Genomic DNA, 13,787 nt, shown 5'->3' on the forward strand with positions numbered 1-13,787 from the left:
CGATCACTCCTGTCACTAGAAGACCATTAATCGAAAGATTAAAAATTATAACCACATCTTCCAATATGACAACACACTCACCAACTGAAAGGTGAAATATATGCGTATTAGGGTGCTATCTTTTGACCAATGCACTAACCAATACTCCCTGACATTGAATTACTCCAATCTAAAAAATTTGATAAAAACTAGTCTTCCGTATATGTCCCTCCACAATAAGATTGTACGGATCCGAAAGCAATAAGTGGTTATACGTCAACAACCGTAAATTCTACAAAACGTAATCAAATTTTACATCAAATAAAGATATCCATAAAAACTTAATTATAATAAATATATTAATTATGTATACTATATGTCTAATCATAATTAATTAACTAATAAAATTTAAAAACTAACTAAGTATATAACCAAAAATATTAAAAACTATCTTAACAACTCTAATATCACTATAATAAAATTGTTATTATTAATAAATAACTTATTAAAATAATTTCAAATTTAGTGTTAATAACTATTATTAACTATTAATAACTATTCTAAATTTAATTATTTCTTAACAGCACACTTAAGTACATGGACCAATAATATATATTAATTACTTAACTACTATTATTATAATAATGATAACAATAATTATTATATCCAAAAATTTAAACACTTATTTACAATACAATAAATATATTATTAAATATCTAACAATAATTAATTAATTAATTAATTAAATCTAAAAATATTAAAAGTTATCTAAATAATTCTAATATCACTATAATAATATTTAACACTAAATTTATTATTAATAATAAATAACTTATTAAAAATACCAAATTTAGTGTTAATAATTATTAATTAACTAAATAAATTTATTAATTATTCTTTAATAATTTACAGCTACTAATATACATATATATTAAACCAAATTAGATTGTAAGTATTGGGAGTTTGAATCCTACCTTTTACATGCAGCAACCCATTGCTAGCAACAAACTCTTAAATAGAAATCAGTACTGCTACAGATTAATCCTCAACTTGTCGGGTTAGAAAATACTGTAGAAAACCAAAAAATATACATATATATTAACTACTTAACTACTACTATTATTATTATTATTATTATTATTGTTATTATTATTATCATCATCATCATCATCGTATCCAAAAATTTAAAAACATAATTACAATTACAATATCATAAGTATATTAATAATTTATCCAACAACAATTTAGTTCTTACTAATCAAATATCTAATGACAGTTAACTAATTATTAAAACACCTAACTAATATCTATATTCATAATAACAATTAACATATTAATTGCTCAAAAATATTTAAAATTTATTTTACAAAAAATTCACATAATAGTAACTAACAAATGAATATATTTGTTAATAACATTAGTAATATACATCATTCATTAACTAAATAAACAAATACATCTTTAACAATTTTATATATCACTTTGTTAATATTTTAACCATCATTTAATTATTGTAAACAATATTAATCTCTAATAGTATTTTTATTTTTTATTAAATTAAAAAATTAAATAATAATAACTTACATAATTAAAATAACAGAGATAATTAACAATATGAAACTTCTAACAATCAGCTTAAATAATTTTTTGGTCTTCTTAACATTGTTATTTGTTTGAAGCTGGAGATGCGTGGAATGTGGATGGAGTTTGAACACTGATGAAGAGCACTTGAAAAGAGAGCAGAGAATGAATTGTGTTGGGTGGGTGGAGTTTCTGAAAGGGATTGATGAGAGAAAGAGTGTGTGTTTGAGGGTATATCACGGGTGGGGTGGAAGCAGCTGCATGAATGAGTGAATGACATGTAGAAGGTAGTACTCAAATCAGAAAGTCTGATTTATATACCTCAATTAGACCGTCTCTCTTTTTTAAATTGGACCGTCCGATTTCTTCTATCTTTGCATCACAGCTGCGTCAAACACCATGCTCTCCGATAATAGTGCAATGCACCAATATCGCTCCTATTTTTAAATTAAAAAGGGTCACATTAAATTTATGCATAAAGAAAAAATTAATACAAAAAGAAAAAAATAATTTTGATGAAAAGTTTTACCATACAAAGTTTAAGGTCAAATAAATTTTTTGTCGCACGGGATAAATCAAATTTATATTATTTCAAATTGATAAGAAAAAAATTATCTTTAACAAATTAATCTAATTTTGTTTCAAAAATATCTCATGTCAACAAAAAATAAGGTAATATAGGAAGTTTGTGTTCCAGCCCAACCCAAGAAATTCGATAACATTGTCTAACCTAACACAAAAATATAATAAAATATTAGGATTAAATATTGTCCAATTCCATTTCTTTACTTCCGTTTTATACATGTAAAAATTCTGTTAACATTCTAACTCATGAATTTTTATTTTTTTAATTAGAGAGAGACCTGATTTCAATTTTTCACCAGAACATATTTTTAAATTGAACAACTTGAATAGTTACGGCCTTCTCGTTTTTGGTTTCTGTTTGTTGCTTCCAAAATTTCAAGCACATAGTTAGAACAATTCTTCATTTCGGTGCAATAGGAAGCAAGTCTTCAAAGATTTAAAATTATTACTCTGCATTGTATCGCTCTGTCTCCATAAAATGATAAAATGCAACATCAAAAATAAATTGCGGCAAAGATATAACACACACTTAGCAAATTCCCTCTCCCTAACAACTATCAACTTATTTTAGTTAGTTAGATGAGTAGTATGACTAATAGTTTTTTTGTTTTCTGTTATAAACATGTGCAAACTTTCCATTTCAAAGCCATGATAAGAGTCAAGGGGACTTTGTGATTTTCCAGCATTTACAATGATATTCTACCCTAGATTCCACTATGGCTCTATCATCGTTTAGAAAAAAGGGAAAGAAGAAAAAAGTTATTACAAAAGAAAAACGCACAAAAGAACAATTCACCAGCAATGTTATACGTCCAACAAAGAAGGGAGAAGAACAAACATTATGACCATTAACTGCACCATTTACACAATCACTATTTCCTACAGACTTAAAAAAGTAAGTAACTACAGTCACATGGTCTTCACTACCAATACCATCAAATAGTTGGAGCCACACAATCACACATCCCAAATGGTGTTCAAGACTCGAAGCAAAGCTCAGTTGGAATCAGATTCCAACCCCCCTCTTTTTCTTTCTCTTCCCCCTTTCTTTTTGAAGCAATCAACAGAACTCAAACTCAAAACCAAGAACTAGAGGATTATGATCTCTTCCCATTCTTACAGGCTTCTTCATCTCCTCCGTTCATGCTTGCCTCACCGCCCTGCCTAAACACCTTGGCAATGTCATCAACGGGAATCAAAGGCAAATAACCAGAGAGAGGATACCCTTTACCACTCAAATGCTTAACTATGTGGTTATACTTATCCGAACAATGAGCAGCAGTGGGAACAGCCACATCTGCCAGTGCATGAAATGGTGGGAAGTGGTTTAGTCCTTTCCATAACTTCACTGAGTTAATCAGCACCAAATCCTTTGACTCTCTGGTTACATAATGTATAGCTGCTCTTGGCCCTCCACATTGAACCTCACTTGCAAATCGTCCCGCTTCATGTGCAAGACTCTGAATCAAGCTCCTAGCTTTGGAAGCACCCTGCTTAGCAAAAGAAGGAGCATGCTCACCGAACTTGTGAGTAGCATCATCCACCTGGAACGTGCTAATATTAGTTTCTATCCAAAGTAAATTGTAACATTTTTATGATAGAATTCTAACCACAAAGGGTACAAGAGAACATAGGAAAGCCTTCTTAAAAGAAAATATATTGGGACAGAACCTAGCAGAAGAAGAAAGAGGCATCTGAGGTGTGTTTGGTTGGGACTCAACTGATGAAGCTCTATGGAAGAAAGTAATTAATAAACGAGGAAAGTGGAGTTAGAAGACCAACCCATTTTATGATTTATAGCCACCAATTAATCATTATTAGTTAATAATTTTAGTGGTGGGAGATTCCATTTAATAGTGTAAGATTACTATTTTTTTTTTTTTTTTGGTAAGTACTTACCAAATTTTAATAAAAATGATCCATGGACTTTCTCATGAGTAAATTATGCATCAAGGTCATTCAAGAAAATTCTGCCCCCATTTTTACCCCGCCAGTTAGACATGATATATGTATGATAGGATAGGACTCAATTTGTCGACCCTACCTAGTAGGTAAGGCTTTGTTGTTGTTGTTGTTAGTTAAAGTTTTTGAAGGCGAATCAAGGGAACAACTTTTAAAAATTTTAGCAGATCATCACCATCAAAACAATATAGATTTTGTTCTGCATATATATAGCCTAGAAATTTTACTTTGTAAAAAGAACACACATAAAATTTAGCAAACCAGGTTTGAATAATTATTCTTTTGTCATGCCTGTCTGGATCAGATCGAATATAATGAATACCTTGTTGTCAACAAAAACGAGGACATCATCTGGGACATCCTTGAGTTTGTTGTAGACAGGGCCCAGAACGGAAGTTACAGTGCCCTCAACCGTCCCAACGGCGGATCTCAAAGGGCCTGAGTTTTGCTTTGCGTATTCATACAGATTTGTCACAACCACAAAGGTTTGAATTGCAGCAACCCTCACAAACCCAAGATGCTTCAGCTCTTTGTTCTTGTTCTCAAATTTCACCTCTTTCTGCAGAGAAAAGCAATTCACCAATTATCCATCAAAAAGGAAAAACAATATCAGAGAAGGGAAGTGTTATATGCTAACCTCGGTGGTGGCCATTGGTTTTATACTTTGATACGTGTTTGGAGATGTTTCAGAGGAGAAAACAGTGGAGACTGAAGAGAGTTCAGTTACGTTTTATAGGAAGAAGATGGAGTTAAAGACCCACGGAATGAACTGAAACCAGGGAACGAAATTGGAGATAACCTTCAAAGTTGTCTTGTTTGATGAGGATTTAAGGCGTCACGATTCAACACAAAACAGCAATTAATTAATAAATCTTGGATTAAAACACACGCATTTGTGTTCGTCTAAGTAGTGGTGGGGTCTACGCTCAGACCGACTCCTAGGGATCTTTCTAGGCCAAACTAGGGGTTTTGAGAAGACACGTGGCAACCTCTCACAGAAGACTAGAAATTTGAGAATCTTCTTCGGAATGGAGCGACTGGGACAGTATTCTTTTAAATTGGTTTAATTAATTTTTTATCAATTTTTTTTATTCGCTGTCAAAATTTATTTATATGAGATAATATTAAATTAATTAAATTATATAAATTTATTATATTAATAATTAATTATAATTATCAAATATTATTATAGTGAGTGTTATATTACTTAACATATTATATTAATAAATTGTGAAAAAATAATAAAAAATTAATATAATTAATTTAAAATTTTTAAAAAATAAATTTAATTAAAAAATATTTTTAAAATAATTTAAAAAATAAATATTCTCTCAAATAAATGCTCTATTTTTTTTAATTAATAAATGCTCTAATTTATTCTTTCTTTCTTTCTAACTATGAATAAGTATGTTTCAAATATCATAAGTTATCAAATTAAATAAATAAAATATATGTTTTTTTATGATGAACTTGAACAAAATATATATATATATATATATATATATATATATATATATTTTATTTAAAGCTAAAAATTTTATATTTATTTGAGCGTTATTATTTTGATAAAAAAATTTTAATAAAAAAAATTACTTTCTAGTCCAAGAACGTGTGGTATAAACACATTCGAACATTGGTTTAAACTCAAGACCAAAAACAAAAAAAGATGGTTTAAACTGAGTGATAAGATTAGGATGTATTTAGAGAATTATTTTGAGTACATTTTAAATATAAATGACTTTAAATATTATAATTGATTTTTAGTTTGAAATTTTTTATTTGATTGAGATAAATTATATCAGTTGTATTTTAAAAAAGAAAAGTTTCTGCAATCAACCAAAATATTTAATCAATTCCAACTAAATTGTTATATTTTTTATTAGTTACTTGTGTTATTGCTCTTTTTTTTTATTTTTCTTTTTCGTTATTATTGTCGTGGTCGTCGCCACCACCTTATCTTTTTTTTCTCCTCTTTTTTTCATTTAATTAATTCTTTCTCCTCTTTTATTTTCCTCATCATCATCAACATTATTATTGTTATTGTTATCGTCGTCTTCTACTTATACGTAAATAATATTGTTCATTCTTTTTCGAATTTTTGTACTTATTCTAGTTAATTTTACTGTATTATCTACAGACTTTTTTCATTTATTTTCTTTTCTATTAATATTTGTAAATCTGCAACTCAAGCCTTTACGAAATAAATTTTGAATTTCATCACATTATTTAGTTAAAAATTTCGATAATAGAATGAAAACAGTTCGGTGTCATTTTTTAGAAACGTAAATGTCATGATTCATTCTCTTTCGAATTTTTGCATTTATTCTATTTAATTTTGCTACATTATCTACAAATTTTTTCCTTATTCTTTTTTTTTGTTAAAATTTGTGAATCTGCAACTCAAATTTTTATGAAATAAGTTCTTAGTTCTATCATGTCATTTAGTTAGAAATCGATGATAGAGTGAAGATATTTTAATGTTACTTTTTAAAAATTTATGTGTTATTTTATATATGAGATAAGTATTCAATTCATTGAATGTATAAGATTTAATATTTTTTGTGTCGTATTACTGAATTTCTAGTATAAATTTTAAATAATTTCAGTACTATCTTATTTCATATTGTAGAGTCAATATGTTCTTTTAGTTCGATTTACTTTCCAAAATTTTTAACATTGTATTTAAATTTTGATTCACTTTAAACAAATTCAGTGTTATTTTTGTTTTTGAAAAGAATTCAACCCAATAAGTATTCATTCATTCAACTAAATAAGATTGCGATATAATACATATATGGTTATTCAAGTCTAATATGAGAAATAATACTCCTAAAAAAAGAAGTAAGAACAACAGAAATAGTGAAAGTGAAGACTATTTCTACTAAAACCTCTAGAATAGGAATGTCTTTTGCTTCTACCATACGCAAAACACACTTTAGAGGAAAATTTTTTTTAGATTTCTTTCTATTGTGTTTTATTGCCTCAATAATATCAGATGCTCTCCGTAAGAGTTTAGAAAAAATATTTATGTTGTTCATGAAAAAATAAAAGAAAAGTACAGGGTATTAATATATTATCTGGCAATTTATTACCAATAATAATTAATTATTATATTTTAAACACATATATAAAGAGATACATCCAGAAAATATATATAAAGACACTTTCATTAGACACAGTCATAACAATGACATATTTATTATATACATTTACAAAAGACACTTCTATTAAATATAATTATAAACAAGAGTTAATAGAAATTGGCAGATATGTTGTTGGTAACGTAGCGGGATTGAAAAATAAATGTGTAATCTTTATTCCACGTATTTAATACATCTATACACCAATTGAGATTCTGTAAGAATGTCCATACAAAATAAGATTAGATCTCTATATCTTTTGATAAATATCACCAATTATTTTTCGTGCTTCTATTTCACTCTTACCAAGTTCATGACATGTATGGAGGGTTCATCCTACTGAAATCACTTGTATAATTCTGTCACTAATTGTTTCTAAATATTGATGCTATTGGTCTTCAGTTTGATATATTAGGTAAACACTCTTTTTATCAATGACTTTGAGAATTTCCAGATATTGAGTTCCTAATAGTTCTTGAATACCTCAGATCATCCAGTACCGATAGGGTGTGTTTTTTTACATTTTTTTGTACTATCAAATTTGCGAAAAATAGGCAATTAATACCGCAAAGGGTACGATTTTATCAAAATATGATGTTCAAACAGTGAGTTTATCTTTTAAGTGGATTTATTTGTCTTTTTTTTGTCTTTTAGAATGAGTTGTAATTCCTTGCAAGTGACAAGAGTGTTTTCGTCTTCCTACGTATGTGTACATCAAAATTTATTAAAATTAACTACTAATATAAAATATATATTAAAATATTAAATATAAAATCTAAATAAAGAAGTAAAAAATATGTGAAAAATAAGTTGTTTCAAATTGTTTTTTCATTAGTCATATATATATATATTGATATAAAACTATATTGACTCTTTTCTATCTTAAAAGATATAATTTATTATTCTAATAAATTAGAATGCATAAATTTCTATCATAATAATAAATATACACGAGAATACTTCTTGAGTATTATATCTATATTTAATTATAGAAATATTATTGATATAATATTTTTATTAATAGTAAAGATAGTATCTTATTTTATTTTCGTTTAATTCTAAATAAAAAATAATTATGATTTATTTAATTTAGCATTTATAACAATAAATGAAATTACTGTTATATAAGTTATTTAATTTAAAATAACATAATTTATAATTATAATTAATTTATGTATACTTCACAAATAAATTAAAAAATTAAATAATTTTTCAACAATGACCCCATTTCATGCATTATATAATTGATGTAGGCACACTTGGCACTTCAAAGTTACCAGAATTGAAAGAATTTTGGAAGAATGATTTTATGCAATATATTGAAAGAACTTTGGAAGAATTTTGGAAGAGGACTTCAAGGTCGTAGATATCAGTTTAATGTGATGATTACCAGATGTATTTTATCAACTAGTTATCAATACATTAATCAAGTGAATTTATAAGCAAGTGTTTTTGTTTTATTTCCAACTATTTGTTGGTTCAGTCCTCCAATTTGGTTCATCACAGTGTTATTTCTCCTCTTTTACAGGCATGGTAAGCCAATACAATAATAATACTGCATCTTATTATAACTAATCAAAGCACACATATATTATATGTAACTCTACATTTATGCATGAACCTTATCACAGGTGGTACTCTTATTTGTGCATGCCTTTTATTTCTTTGACTGTAAGCACATATTTTGTAATTATGATTTATTTAACAACAATGCTAGAAACTGTAAAATCAGCCAAATGTTTTTAGGTGAATTCAAAATTTCTACGTGAATGGTGCTTATATTAGTTATTAGGATGTTTTTTTACTAAGTATCAGAATGTTTCTTTTTTTTATACTAAATAGATATTCTTTTATATTTTTTATAAATTTTTTTATATACTAAGAATCAGGATTGTTAGAAGCAGAGTTCCGTAATTCTCGCCCCTAATTCTCTAATGTATTATTCAAAATTTTAATTTGAGGTGAGAAGCAATTAATATCAAATATTATAAATTAAAAACAAATAAAATTAATTAAATATAATTATAAATTAGTTAAGTTATTTACCTTTTGGTTGATCATACTACAAGAAAATAAAACATTTATAACAAAAATTTTGTAATAAATTTAAAATTGTTACAAATAATTTTTTTTTAACAAAAATTAGTGATTGTTACATAATAATAATATTTTGTAACAATAATACAAATTTGTTACAAAACGTTTTGATATTTTGTAATGACTTAATTTTTTTGTTACAAATTATATTGCCTTTTGTAACGAATCGGTATTTTGTTACAAAATTTTATAATATTTTGTATCAAAAAATGAAATTGTTGCAAAAGTTCAAAATATTTTATAACAAAATATTCATTTGTTTCAAAAACTCTAATTATTTTGTAACAAAAAATTAATTTATCATAAAATTCAATATTGTTTGTAACAAGTTATTTGGTTGTCACAAAATATAAGAATTTTTGTAACTAAAAGAAAATATTTTAAAATGTTAAAATCTTTAAAATAATTTTATTTTGTTTCAAAATTTTTTTAAATATTATTTGTATTAACTAATTATTTTTTATAAAAAATTAAAGATTAAATGATTAATTTTTAAAAATGGTATATATTATTTTATAAAATTAATATATAATTTTTACTTATAATCAAGTCTTAAATATTGACTAAAAATTAATTTTTAAATTAAAATAAATTAATTGTTAAACACAAATAAAATATTGTAATAAATTTATAATAAACCGTCGCTGTCTCGTTGGGTCACCCTCATTCTCTTATTTAAAATAAATTTATAATAAATATTATTTTTTGTTTTATTATCACTCTAAAATTTAACATATTTTTACACTTAAACAAATTTTTGAAAAATTCTCTTAAAAACAAAATATATAGCTTTGACTTTTTTTCTTTCTCTATTATTTCTAAATCCACCATAATCGAACACTCATTATTAAGTTTGTAAAATCTCTAATCGTTAAAAGATAAATAATAAAATATTTGTAATTTATTATAGTTATTCATATTTTATTTTTAAATAATTATTTACCAAAAAGTAATTAAATCAAAGTGATCAGATTTTAAATTTAAAATTAATTAGAATTCATATAATTTTTATAAATATTTAGATTTTTTATTTAAAATTTAAAATTTTAATAATTTAATTAAATAATATTTTTTTAAAATAATTTTATAAAATTAATTTAAAATTAAAACTTTAATAATATTTTTTTTAAAATTAATTTATAAAATTATAATTAAATAATATTTTTTAAAGATAATTTTATTGAATAAAATTGGTTTCAATTATATACTATCTCTATTTTTTATTGGAAAGGATCAAATTACCCTTATACCTACTTTTATCTAAAACCCCAACCCTAATTTTTAACATCACTCCCATCTTACACTCTCCTCACACACACAGCGCCGCTTACACTCCCTCACAACACTCACTCCACTCAAGTGTACACACACACGCAGAAGCGGAGAAAGAAAAAAAAGAAGGAAAGAAAGAAAGAGAGGGCGGAGAGAAAGAGAGAACCGAAGGAGAAGTGGCTCACGCAAGGAGAGGAGAGGGAGTGCGCCGTGGTGCTTATGCCGCCGCGCTCCTTGTCGCCACCGTTGTGTCGCGCCAGGAGCTCAGAACCGAGGAGGAAAGAGAGGATAAGTTGGAGGAGAGGAAGACCGTTGCCGTCGCCGTTGCCGAGAGGTAGAAGAGGACGTGCGAGTGGACTACCACCGTTCTGCCTCACCGCCGTCGAGCCACCCACTTCCGTTGTCGTTCCTTCGTAGCCGCCGCAGCTGATTCGCCGTGAAGAGAATCCCGCTGCTGTGACGCCGTTGCTACCATGGCTGTCGCGGTGTAGCATCGCGTCCTTGGTCACTGCCGAACTTGCCGTCGCTGTTTCGACGCCGTCATTGGAGCTGCCGTTGTGTCACTGCACTACTTGGTCCAGTCAGAAAGCCTATGGTAATTTTAAGTTATCACTACTGTATCCATATATTTTTTGTTTTCAACTGGTTGATGAATTATGTTTTTCTTGGAGTTAATTAGGATTTGATAAAATAACCAAAATTCACTTTCTACTTTTTCCCTCTTTAAAAAAATAGAAGTAAAAATTGGGCATATTTCTATACAATTGAATCTGGGCAGATACCTTAAGTTAGTGAATTTATTTGTAGGTAAGTAATTGATCCAACTCTTATATGTCATAGGTGAAAAATACTATATGCGAAATTTTATATAATGTACTGTCAGGTTGTGGCTAAGATAAATTTTGTCCTTTGTTGTCATCATTATTCCGAGATTGTACTATCATGTTGTGGCTAAGATAAATTTGGTCCTTTATAGCTGTTGAATACTCTGCTTCATATGATTTATTTAGTTTTATCTCTTAATTTTGAATGTTTTAAATATAATTTTTTTTGGTCTAGTGTAACGAGTCTAATTAATTTCATAAGTGTGGTTATATTCACGGAACTTTTATAAACTCAAAATGACTTGTATTACTAGTTTTTGAATTGATGCTAGAAGTGTGAGAAGTTCAAGAAACTAATTATTATGTTGCTGAACATATACATAATAATGTTCTTTTTTCAATTATGTATATATTTTATTTTTATTTCTTGTGAGTTATGTGGTGCCTTTCCGGTTCTTTTAATAAAAAAAGGATAATGACAATCATTTTTTTTATTTGTTTTATGTTTAATTCAAATATTTTTCTCCTTTTTACTGCATCAGTGTATTAAGAAGTTTTAATTGGAGCATGCACAAATGTGAATATCTAATATTATAATTCTATCTTAATTTTTGTTGTTATTCAAGAGTTTGATAATTTCTATTACTAGTGGAAGGCCATACTTGTTAGTCCATCCTAGGTATCCATTCTTCTTGCATCACTGGTTGGTAAGTCAAGTTTTTTTCCTTCTTTGCCTTTAATTTATATGGTTGGTTTATTGCTTGTTACATAAATAATGAACACAGATATATCATACATTACTTTAATCTATTTAGGTACTCAGTAATATAATCATAGTCATAACTATTATTTTCAGTTTTAGTCAATAAAATTCAGTTTTTCACATTCCTTGATGTTATTTTTAGACATTTTTTGCCCTTTTATTGGATATAGAGAAGTGAGGCTTATGAGCTCGAGTGAAAGTTCAATTGGAAGCTCAAGCTCAATTGGAAGTTCAACAAGCCATTGTAAACTCTTTCATAACGCGCTTTGACAATGAAAGAAATTAGACAATTAAAAGTATCCCTAAAATTGTTTATGATTTTAATACATTCATAGATGGTTCATATATTATTAGTATAGTTTAATTGTATATGGATCTATTTATTTACTTGTGTCATAGTTGATAAATGACAAATGTCCTATTATTTGATTTGATAAATTTAGTTGTGTATTGGTTTAGAAATAAGTAATGAATTGGTTGTTATTGATGGAACCATAAACGGTGAAAATATCCAAGTTTTAGGGGAGGTTTAGTCAAAACTTTTCTAAAGATTTTGAATAAAACTTAGTGGAAAAAATTGTAATTGGTATTATATCTTGTTTCTAATTTTTTGTTTCGGTTTTTTTATTTACAGGAGTGCTAGAATTGTGACAACATGCTATCCAAAGGATTCAAGAATGTTTTGATTTATAGAGATACTAATCTATGTTAGACTTTTCATTTTTTGTTGAACTTGTGTAAGAAATATAACTTGTAGAACTAATCAATGTAAGCATTGATGTTATTTTGTTTAAAACAATTTTAGTTAAATGAAGTATGTTTGAATTATTTATATATTATATAAATATTGACTTGCTCAATAAAGTAGTTAATATATCAATTAATTAAAAAATTAATTTGATAAATTACGTATGTAATTTATATTAAAAAAATGTTACAAAATAAATATTGTGCTTTTGTAACTAAAGAAAACAAAATGTTACAAAATTAAGTTATATTTTGTAACAAAATTTTATGATAGAAAAAATATATTGTCACAAAAAATATTTTGAAGATCAAATTTTGTTATCACTTTTGTAACGAATTTTGATTTTTGTATAAAAAAATTTGTTACAAAATATTACTTTAAATTGTAACAGTTTCATTTTTTGTTACAAAAACTTTTTGTAATGGAACATACTGCAACAGCCATTTTTTTGTTACAAATTTCTTTTGTTTCAAAATTCTAATTTTTTGTAACAATTTTTTGATTACAAATATTACTTTTTCTTATAGTATCACCTCTTAATTCCATATACTTTTCTTTTATTTAAAACATACATGTAATAATGTGAGGGGGGAAATTAATGAAATGAAATAAAATGCAGAAAATTGTAGTAGTTGAAAGCAAGTTACAAGTGATAGTAACTAAGATGGATCTTAAAATTGAAGAGGACAGATAGTAGAAAACACATCTGTAGTGCAACCGATGATGACCTCTTTTGGTTTAAGAAGCCTCAATTTATGCTCTACTTCATCAATTTTGTATTCTTTCAGGTACTTATATACATACATATTTACTATATGTCAATTATTTTTTATCAC

At 26.7% G+C, this 13,787-nt stretch overlaps 1 protein-coding gene across 1 annotated transcript; it reads right to left on the bottom strand.

The window, feature by feature from the left end:
• Positions 1 to 2,919: 2,919 nt before the first annotated feature.
• Positions 2,920 to 5,151, bottom strand: LOC112715012 (REF/SRPP-like protein At1g67360). Its single transcript, XM_025766741.2, has 3 exons — positions 4,745 to 5,151; positions 4,430 to 4,666; positions 2,920 to 3,689 (listed from the first exon to the last, which is right to left on the bottom strand). Exons 1-3 carry the CDS (start codon positions 4,757 to 4,759, stop codon positions 3,243 to 3,245), a joined length of 699 nt encoding a protein of 232 aa, XP_025622526.1. The 5' UTR covers positions 4,760 to 5,151; the 3' UTR covers positions 2,920 to 3,242.
• Positions 5,152 to 13,787: the final 8,636 nt, after the last annotated feature.

The sequence above is a fragment of the Arachis hypogaea genome, chromosome 10, assembly GCF_003086295.3.
Source record: "Arachis hypogaea cultivar Tifrunner chromosome 10, arahy.Tifrunner.gnm2.J5K5, whole genome shotgun sequence".
NCBI classification, from domain to species: Eukaryota; Viridiplantae; Streptophyta; class Magnoliopsida; order Fabales; family Fabaceae; genus Arachis; species Arachis hypogaea.